Source organism: Arvicanthis niloticus, chromosome 8 (genome assembly GCF_011762505.2).
Source record: "Arvicanthis niloticus isolate mArvNil1 chromosome 8, mArvNil1.pat.X, whole genome shotgun sequence".
Taxonomy (NCBI): Eukaryota; Metazoa; Chordata; class Mammalia; order Rodentia; family Muridae; genus Arvicanthis; species Arvicanthis niloticus.
In genome coordinates, this window is record NC_047665.1 from 42,051,708 (window position 1) to 42,062,919 (window position 11,212).

The following is an 11,212-nucleotide window of genomic DNA, read 5'->3' on the forward strand; positions in this document are numbered from 1 at the left end:
TTGACAGTCTGCCTCTCTTTACTTGTCATTTTTAGCTTCATTTTCGAAGTTTCTGGTTAAAGACAGAATTGAAAGTCTGACAAACACACATTACCATTTCCCACATCCCATAGCTCTAAGCGTTTCAAAACCCCATTTATCATTCATCGGAAAAATCTTTCTGCAGACAACAAACACATGAAGATCCTTTAAGTATCATTCTTTCTGCCTTTGTCAAAAACATGTTTTCAATAACATTTAATATATCGCTAACTTCCTAACAGAAGTCAAAGGATATCCAATATTTTTGTCAAAAAATTTTGTTTGACATAGTATGCGAACTTTATAATGTACATATTGAGTCAAACTCTCGAAACAGAAGGTCATGTAGTATGTACACAGACCACTCTGAACACAGGTACCCTTCTACCAGCTTTCTGTCTTGTAATTTCCATACCAGAAAACCAACAAGTAACAGGGCTCTGTGGCTTAAAGCAAAACACTGAAGCTATCATTAAGAGAAATGTTGTAAGATGTGTCTATAAAGAGAACCACAGTGGGTCCTTAAGGCAAGTGGTGTGTGGCCTTCTGTAGGCTGTCCCAGGCACTACCGCCTTATCCTGTAAGGGTGTCTCCATCATGGAAAGTAATTAGCTTGTACTTTTCTTCAGGTTTGACTTTTTGGGGGCACTTCTAGCTTTGATGTTCTTCTTAGGACTGGCAGGTTTGGGAGCAGGTGGCCTTCCCTTTGGCTTTGGGGGGTTACTGCGACTGGTGCGGCTGGCTGTTTGCTTCTTGTCCTGAATTGTTCGCTGCTGTTCCCGAAGCCTCTCTTCCCACTGCTGGAGGGCAATTTGTAAATGTTACATGTCACCCTTTCATGCTCTTCAACCAATACCAGAACTGACCTGTGAGTTTTCATATTTGTGTAGTTCTTCTGTAATGTCGTGGCAATTACTGTGAATTCCCTATGCTGGGCACTTATGCATCCAGTGACTGGAAAGTGCTCTGTGTGCAATGAAGTCTCAACACTCACAATCTCAAACACTCACAACAGATACTCTGAACACTGTTGTCACAAGCAGTAAATGAGCATTTAGAGGCTCTTCTCACAGACCCATAGAGCCATTAAAATTGTTTTGCCAGAATTCAACGTTCTCCAACTGTTTCTAGAGCTCAAGCCTTACCTGCGTGCCTCCTAATGGCCAGCCTCAATATAGTATCTTTACACAACAAAGCTTTCTCAAATAACGTTCCTATTGCTAAAAGCAGTAATGGATGTAGTCTCCCTTCAAAGCCAGTGATTTAATGTATTGAAGAATTACCTAGATCTACAACAAGATAAAACCATTCTTCACTGAATTCCAAGATCTCATGTGCAGAATGCTGACTGTGCACAGCATTGTGCTCCATAGATGTCATGCCTTTTGTTGACTATACGTACCTACAGATAGGTTTAGTGAATACATTGAGCACAGTAAAAGATAATATCAAGAATAAAATTATTGCAGCCATGTGCTATAATAAAAGCGCTCTCCCTCAAAATGTCTTATTGTATTGTTTTACATTGTTCAACTATGATAGAATGCAGAAAAAACAAACAAATAAACAAAAAAAACCCCTATGAAACACAGAGAAGCAGATAGGGAGTTGCTGTAACCACGAGTGTCCAGAGCACTGAGGAATGAGTCACCTGACAGATAACCAGGTTTTACTCTGAACAAAAGTTTGGTATTCATTCATTCATTCATTCATTCATTTGTTTGGTTGGTTGGTTGCTTGGTTGGTGTGTATATGCTCACACATGTGGAGTGTGGAGATCAGAGGTTGAATTCATGTCTCCACTGATTTTTCAATTACAGTTTTTGTCTAGGAAACCAGAAATGCAATTCTGCTAGAATATTGCCTCTCCTAACAGTAAACACACTTGCCAAGTAGCTTCTGAGTCTCTGATAGGAGTGTGTAGCACAGGTCTAACAGTGACGCTTGGTTCTATTTTGTAGGCATGCTCAGTCTTTAGCTGTCTTCTTCTTAAGTGAATTCTTCACATACCCCCGTGCCTTGCCTAAGTATTTTATTCCTACACACTGAAAAACTGAGTAGGAATGATTTCTTTCCTGCAACTAAAATGTAAATTCTCCTTATGTCTCAATTTATTTTGAAGAGCCAATGTCCTTTAGAAATTTCAAACCAGTTACCATTTTAAGTTGCAGATGATTTTCATCTGGGCTGGGTAGAATTTTTTAACTCTAATGTAATTATCAATACAGCAATAAAAGCACCATTGAAATTATACATTTGACCACAAATAAAGACATGCCTTACATTATTTTAAATGCAATATAGTATGGTTACTTGTGGTATGTGTTTTAGAAATATTTGCATACCTACTAATATATGTTGATTCTAACCTTAGTGAATACAAAATTTTTATACTCTTCGTTGTATTAACTAAGATGCAAGACAATAAAGAAACAAAAAGGCCCAATTTAATCTGAAAATAACTGCCTTATAATTGAGTACAACTGTGTCAATGGTGAAGTTGAACAATAGTTTCTGATAACAATTCCAAGTAAACTGGGTGTGATTCTCAACTGCAAATTCAAGCGGCAGATGCTCTTGTCATTAATTGGACCCTTTTCTTGGCTTGAAGACATCTTGGAAAAAGCCCCAATCTGTAGAATTTTCTAACCTTAATATCTACCCAATCCGGCCATGTTGTTAATTATACTTACTATGGACCTTCTACTGAGTTGATCTCTCCATTTTTCAACTAAACAATTTTCAAGAAGCATCATCCTAAAAAAAGTAATTTTGGCAATTAATTTTTTATTATAAAGGCAAAACATCCATACAGAAAATCATACTTGTTTTCAAATAACCCTTGTCCCTACAACCTGTATATCCACTGTTAAAGACCTGTGGATTTTTCTTGTTCCTATATGTTTTTCTGAGCACACTGAATATGAAGACTATACTTTACATTATTTTCATTGTTATATTTCTTTTCTGGGATGATTAGAAAGCCACAAACAATAGACTACATGTAGTACAACTGTGGATATCTACTTAGCTGTTCTCCACTCTTTATGTATTGTGTTGAATATCCTTGCACAGAATAGTATGCACTGGCTTATTGTTTTCTTTAGACAGGTTCTAATAGTAGAATACTGGGCCAAAAGTGTGTGTGTGTGTGTGTGTGTGTGTGTGTGTGTGTGTGTGTGTGTGTGTTTGAGAGGTAATGCAGCAGTTAAGAAAACTGGTTGCCCTTGCAGAGGATCTGAGTTCAGTTCCCAGCATTAACAAAGAGTCCAACAAACCACTGTTACCTCTAGTTTCAGAGGACATAATGGCCTCTTCTGGCTTCCATGGCAACTGCATACATATGATACACAGACATCCATATGGCAATACAGCCCCAACACATAAATTTAAAATGAATAAATTGTTTAAATAAGGGAATTTCAATAGAGTACAAATTGTTTTTTAAAAAGCCTCATTTTTATTTAATTCACTACCATTAAAATACTAATTAAAAGTAGAATCTATTGCTCATTTGAGCTTTGAAAATACAAAGGTACATTTTACTGTTTATTTTCTATTTATACTTATGGAGATTTTTTAAGTAGATTCATGCAGACATTTTGCATTGTGTTCTTAACACGTTAAATGCTAATTTTAGAGAACAATGTCTCCATTTTCATCATATCCTCTACAGAGGCATATCTTTTTCTATTTGCTTTTGTGACTGTTGTGCACAAAATATAGTATCATCTAGCAACAATGTACACCAGCATCTTCCCTTGCACATTCTTGCATTGGTTTTGTGCTTACAAAGCACTTTGTCTTTCAAGGGTCATATTTCTAATCATCTACTTTTGTCCTTTCTGACCATGGTTTTAAAATGGTCACCTATTCACCGGCTTTTTTCAGCATACCTGTGTCTTCAGCTATTTGAAACAGACACTGAGGCAGGAAACTGACAAGTTTGAGGTCTGCCTGGGCTACAGAACAAGTTCAAGGTTAGTTTTATGACATTGTCTTAGAAATAAAAAGGAAGCTGTGGGCTGAAGTTTAACTAAGCATTGAAGTACTTGGCTTACCATGTGCTTAAGGGACTAGGTACAATTCTCAATACTGGAGATTTAAAAAAGAGAAAAAGAGAAAAGCATTTCCTTGCATTATCTTCATGACGATTCTTGAACTACTGGGATCCAAAAATAGTAGCTTCATGACAGTTTTATGCCTCTCATAAGATAGATCTCTAATTACTTTCAAAATCTTCTTTACATAAACCCCAGACAAATAGAGAACTATTTGCACTGGATGAGCCTGTAACCCACTCGGTTTCCCAGAAAGAATCTAGTGACTAATAACCTAGAATGTCCCTAAATGAACCCTTGTCTGCTACAGCAACATAACGCAAGAGTACAGAGCACTGTCAACCCTTGAGACAGTTGCAAGTAGAATAGCTTGAAAGCCAAGAGAGTGCAGTGCTCTGGGGAAGGGCGCTGTGATGGAATACACAGCTAGGCACAGAAATTAGGACACTTTAAAAAGAGGCGTTTGCTTCTCTCTTTTAGAGGAATGGAGTCTTGGGCTTTATGAAGAAGCAACATACAAGCATGAATGTGAGAGAATGAAAGAAAGGGCCTGTTATACAATAATACATATTTTTTTTCTAGATAAAAATTACAGTAAGTTATGGGGTCTGTCCTAGGATGTGAGCTGCAGAGTTCATGTCTTCATTCTAAGAACGGTACTGATGTGTGGGTGTGTGTGTGGGGGTGTGGACAATATGGGTAGAACAGCGTTTCCAGCTGATTATTTGATTATACTTTGCCTTGTAATGATTTAATTTGATAGTTATATATTCTCAGATCCAGGAACCAATTTAAAGTTTCTATGTAAGTTTGTGTGTGTGTGTGTGTGTGTGTGTGTGTAAAATGTTCTATGAGACTAATACAATGACTTAAAATAACTACTCTTACTCAAAATAATTTACTTGTGGATATATTTTAAATCAGCTAACGGATTATAAAATAGGTTTTTAAAGATTCTTTTAAAGTATTTTTCTAAATTCTCTTTATGCTATTAATTGGATTATATTATTCATATTATGAATAAACCGATGTTTAGGGAATACAGCATCTCAGAAGAGACATTTACTAAAATATTTTTAAACGACAACTAGTATTACTTTGTTCTTTAAAACCATGACTGTTGAGAGAGACTCATGCTTCAAATGCAATTTCTCTGCTCCCTGCAACCTACCTTGAACGCCACTCATAACACATGATTAGGACATCTTGATGGGGCAGGATGTGTGGGCACTGGCAGGAGGAATTGGTGATGAGAGGGACTTGCGTTCGAGGGATAGGTGACAATGACTTGAAGATTTCTTTTACATCGACCACAGTTGTCACCTCATTGCAGCCACTCCTCTGGACAGCTTTTATTTTGGCATGAATCACTGCAATCGAAAACTCAAGTAAGTGCTGTTATGGAAACCTTTTGGAGAAACTTTTAGAGACAGTGTTTTGAGGCCAAATCCAGAGCGTCTCTTAAAGTGTTATTTCTGTGGTTAAGACCCTGCTCAAGCAGCCCCAGTGTAGGTGGTAAGCCCACACGACTAGATGCAAAGCATCTTATTGTCGACATTGTCTGAAAAATCAATGACTCACACCACAAAATGAAAAGGTAATTAGAAGGCCATTGTTAGCCTGGAATTGGGCTTATGGATCAACCAGGCATTTTGTAAACATATTTATCTGTTTCTACTTTCCCTCTGATGAGTTGGAGGATAGGTGGATTACCAGCTTTGGAGGCCAAGGCGGAGCTTTTATTTGCTCAGTTGTCCATGCTATGTTTGAATTATTTTTTACAGAGGAATTCATTAGTCATAACTGCCAGGTCCCTAGGGCTCTTATCTAAGCACCAGAAATCCTCTCATAGTTCAGGCTGAGCTCATTTCTAGATATTTGGACAGCCTGAGACCTAACATTAACATATTCCAACTGTAAGGACTCTCTGAAAGTTGCTGTTTTCAGTTCATGAATGTCATATGATTATAATGCAAGTTCTAGGGAGTGGGGATGAGGTTGTATTTACAGGTGGATGCTCAGGTCACCACCTTTGATCAAGTTTTAAGTTCCAAATTCTTTGAATCATGCAGCTACTTAGTACTTCTAGTGGAGTGGCAGATCAGCCCAACACAAGACTGTTTTGAATTCCACCACAGGAAGTTGCTTGAGGAAGAGACAAAAGCACACTAACGGAAAAATTCATTATCACCATGGTACCCCAGAGATAACAGTAGCAGGGAAACTCAGGTTAGACTCAGTGGGGAACCTGGCAGATGAAGCATTAAGCAGAAAAGATTAAGACAATATCTACACAGAACATGTTTCAAGAAAAAAAATTATTTGGAAAAAAATGAATTTTTCTGTAATTGAATTATCCACATTGGTTATTCATGGCTCTAAAGTCTGACAGCCAAACTGCAGGTTATTTCCCAAGAATTCTATATCTCTCTTTGTAAATAATCTAATTTTTTTTTACTGATGCATGATTTCAGTTAAAATATGAAAACCAAGTTGATGAAGAAACTGTATCTTTCCTGTTACTTCTTTGCCTTTGTTATTTTAGGAGAAATTTAAAAGTTAAGAAATGCAGTAAATCATTAAATAGCCCAAGTAGACACATGATTTGGTTTTTTTTCTTTTCATATACATGTGTATGATGTATGTATGTGTCATATGTGTATGTGCATGTATGTATCAGTGCAAGCAATTGAACTGTTTATGACCTCAAGTACAAATCTTTAAAGAACATAGTGAATTGTATTTTCAAATGATGATAGAAAATTAAAAATACTCAAAACTTTTAAAATAGCATGGTTCATTTGTCTTTTTCTCTGGAGGAAGTACTAAATGGTTTGTTCAAGTAAGAGAGGAGATCTAACGATCTTTAGCTGTTAGTGAAAAAAAAAGACACATGGGCATGCCTTCATCCTCTGGTCTTCAGATGAACAAATCCTGGTCCAAAGTGCTATTCTTCCTGTAAGGAAACAACCTGAGAAAAAAAGGAGCAGCCTTGGCCACTCCGTTCATAGCACTTTTCACTGAGACCATTTTTATGTGTGTTATTTATCTTGTGCTTGCTTTCATTTACTTAGAAAAGAAGCTTTACAGTTGTTGAGAGGTCCAGAAACCATGTAATTACCCATCCATCATCTCCTCCTCCTTGACTACTATACCCAGTCTCCTGTGATATCAGTGCCTTGCTGTTCCAAGTCCCCAAAGTAGATGCTGTTATCAGAACACTCACCATAGCTGTAGTTTTTGCTCAGGTATGTTGCCAAGGTTGGCTTCACCTTTTTACACTTGCACCGATCTGAAAGAGACATAAAACACATGGACAGTGGGGAGGAGACATCAATCACTCTGGGCAGAAAGCAAAGGAAGCCTGAGGATGGAACTTACCAGGGCTCAGACTTTTACAGTCAGCATCAAAGGACCTTTCTTGCACCATCATATCTGGTGTGATGTCTATCCACTTCACATCTGAAACACAGACAGGGCCACGGGGATGTAGTCAATGACTGGGTCCCCTCATTCAAAGGGAATAAGGAACCATTGGAGGCTACAAGCCAATACAAACATCCAACACAATACTGCCATAGTAAAAATAATGTGATTGTTACCTACCTTTCTCACTACACCTTGAGCATAAGAAAGGAGTCTGTGAGTCAAGAATTTGCATACTCAAACAGAATTTGGTACAAATGAACATCCATGACACCAACTTTCATCAGTCTCATCCCTCCCTCCCTGAGCAACCCTGATACTGGGGTCCCAAGTCAACAAGTTAACAGGTCTTCTATGAGAACCAGCAGACGGTTTCCACATTGGTACCTCACGCTGCAGTGCAGAAACAGCCCACAGCTGCATTATCAACAGAACTAGCATAACTTCCAGGCTTAATGAAGTTGAAGCGACTGTCTAATTTAAACCTTTTTTTTCCCTAGTATTCCAAATAAGAGAGGAGTTTAAAGCAAGGTTCATAGGTCATGCCATCCACCCCTCCCACCCTTAACTCAACATCCTTGTCCCAGTCTTTTTAAATAGAGAATGATCTGTTTTAGGGGAAGCCTCGATAAAAATAATGCATTATTTTATTATCTCAAGTTTCATTTCAAGAAATGAATCCACAGTGCTCCTCCCAGCAAAGCCAGTAGAACAGCATAAAAGAAAACGATGGAGGAAGTGACACGGGATCAGATTAACCAAGATGCCACAGGGCTCTGCTCAGTAACCACAACAGAGACACGGAATGGAGCTTATCCAGGGCGACTACTTTTACAAACTTTACTCCGGGTGGGGAGTGGGAAGTGTAATTGCTCTTCCAGAAAGAACTCCCAATCAGCATGAAATGAGAGCATATTAGCCACTACGTGGTGGGTCTCTTTCAAGCGTCAGAGAACGTAAAAGATTTCTTAGCCCAGGCTATTGTTCCTTAAATAAAACACTTAAATGGGCTATCCTCAAGCAACCTTATTTCCTGTTCCTTCAGGGAGCTCTGGTATGTTTCCCTCCCATGAGAAATCCCTGAGAGGTAATCGCTTTACCTCTCAGGCCCTTTACCTCCCCCATGGCTCAGTGAACTATGCTGTGACAAGAACTGATGGGGTGTAAGCAGAAACCATCTGCTTCTCACATGAATGTGTGGGTCCCGTCCCTAGAATCTCCTGGCCTCCTTGATACCTCCTCTTCCCTTACCTTCCGGAAGATCAGTGACTATTGCCTCGGGAGAGATGCACACTCCACGGTCATAGACGGGCAGCTCGTCGCAGGCCAGGCTCTCTGGCCAGCTGTGGTTGTACATCTTCATGAGGGGCTCGCAGTCGTCACGTGCGCGCTGGCACACAGACTTGCAGGGCTTGATGGGATCGTGCAGGAACTCCAGGGTACAGATGGGTGCATACATGGCACAGAGGAAGAAGCGCAGCACTGAGCTGCAGTTCACGTCCACTAGCTCCTCATATTGCTCGATGGCCAGGATGGCGTTCTCCTGAGTGCTGTGGTGCAGGTGGTTGGGCATCCGGGTGATGTTCCAGGGCATGTGCCTGCACATGGGGATGCGCACAGCCTCGCAGGGCGCTCCGCGCACTCCCAGCGCCAGGCGCAGCCACAGGCATAACGCCACCAGAATGGAGAGAAGCATGGCACTGTCCTCCTGGGCCTCAGTCTCCGCTGGGAGGACCCTTTTCTTCCAGCCCCGCTGATCTCCTTATCTCTTTACCTGGGGGCAGCGGAGTCAGCTTTCCCGATGGAACTCCAGTCCGCACTGATGGGGAGTTCTGGGGGTTTGGCCGTCGACCGACCTTGGGCGCACCCGCACCAGCAGCGCCAGCACTCGGCCTCCAGAGCACCGACCAGCGCGGGAAGCTCCAGTCTCGGGCCCCGCAGCTCGGAGCGCAACGGGCCACGGCCATTGTGGGACCCTATTTATCCAGACGCGTCCCCTGACGTGGGCTCAGCAGCCTTGGCAGCTGCGAGAGCAGAGCCGGCTCCCACTCCGCTGCTCCACCCCCAGACTCTCCGGCAGAAGCGATGACATCAACTCCGCCGCTCCACAGCCAAGGACTATAGTTCTACATTTCCCCCAAAGTCCCTCCTTTTTCATTCTGCTAGTCTTTTTTTCTCTCGTTTTTTCTTCAGATCAAGAAAAGGAGCATCTTGCTTTCAGTCATTTGGGACGCTGGACACAAGCCAGTGCAGGGGAGACTTTGCTAAATCAGTCTTAAAAGTTTCCCTAAGTACGGAGTTGGAGCAACGTGACCCTGTTGTGGCCCTTTAAGTTTGAAACATTTGTTTTTCTTTTCCCCTAGGGGGCGACAGAGGCGTCTCAGTTGTGAGGGTGGTGTGGAGTGGGGAAAGCCTAGTGTAGTAGGTTGTTGGAACTAGCACTGGCAGTTTATAAAAGCCTCCCCCAGCCCGCCCTGACTTGTGCAGAGTTTATTATTGTTGTTGTTACTGATGTTGTTTTGTGGCTGCTGGACTTAGTTCTGGCTCAAGTTTTTAGCAGGCATTTGGCTTGGAACTGCCCAGGGGTGACGGAGCATCTTCGTGTTGAGGAAGTTTCTCTACTCGCTTCTTTGTCTAAAATACTAATTTCTGAACCCAATATGCCTGGAAAACAGAAGAAAACAAAGATTACTTGAGACACCGCATGCTGAAAGATTCTCCCATTTCAACAGCGTAATTTTTAATAAACGGCAGGTCATTTTACTTGACTAAGACCTCACTAGCTTTGGAAAACAAGTGTGCACGTTTACGTTCCTCTTCTTTGCATTAGAAAGAGGCAGCACAATCAATCCTGGTTCACAGAAAAGTGGTGTCACTGTTGTACGTTTACACCAAATGTCTGCCAATCAGACAGCAAGACTTCTGATGTAAATTTGCTGTCATCTTGACTATAAGAAAACAAGTTCTCTGAATGTTAATCTTTAAAGGTATGGTTGAGCTTGAAATCTGGGTTTGCGAAAGTTCTTTTGCCTCTCCAAAGCTGAGACCCACAAGTTAGCTTAGGTGTGAATCTGAATGAGGATTAAAACAGCTGTGCAAAATGGAACCAAACAAAACCAAACCAAACACAACTACTGCTAATGTCTTTATTGTGTAAGGTGTAGAAACAAACACTATGAAGACATTAATGCTCATAACAGGGATGATACTATTTAGAATCTGTCTAGAGTACTTATTCACCCAGACCAGTGGAAAAAGGTATTCTGGTTTCCTACAGAATAATAGGTCTCGAGTCCCAAAGATGCCAAACCACGATAGGAAAATATCAAGCAGAGGGGCCTGACCCAAAAGACAGCTCATGACTTTTCCAGTAGTGGAATCCCAAATCTAATCTAAACCCTTCAATGAACAACAACAACAAAAAAAAATCAGATTAACTTTCTAATGAGAAGAGGGAGTGAGAAAGAGAGAGTGTGAAAGAAAGAGATAGGCAGAGACAGAGAGACAGAGAGAACAAAACTTCCCACCATTTTTCCTCCAAGCTAACATAGACGAGACCGTAGGCTCATCCCAACACTAAAAGAAAGCAAGAAAAGAACTAAAAGAAGGAAAATGTTAAGACAGGAATTTGAGACACGTAGAACCCATTGATTAGCTTGCGGCAAGTTCACTCTCTGCCTGAGGAAGCTGTCTTCCATGTTGTT

At 40.7% G+C, this 11,212-nt stretch overlaps 1 protein-coding gene across 1 annotated transcript; it reads right to left on the reverse strand.

Annotated features, from left to right (window-relative positions):
* Positions 1–9,813, reverse strand: Sfrp4 (secreted frizzled related protein 4). Its single transcript, XM_034509648.2, has 6 exons — positions 8,760–9,813; positions 7,464–7,544; positions 7,309–7,374; positions 5,254–5,452; positions 2,715–2,778; positions 1–821 (listed from the first exon to the last, which is right to left on the reverse strand). The coding sequence occupies exons 1-6, from the start codon at positions 9,202–9,204 to the stop codon at positions 630–632; spliced, it is 1,047 nt and encodes a 348-aa protein (XP_034365539.1). The 5' UTR covers positions 9,205–9,813; the 3' UTR covers positions 1–629.
* Between the last annotated feature and the right edge of the window lie 1,399 nt (positions 9,814–11,212).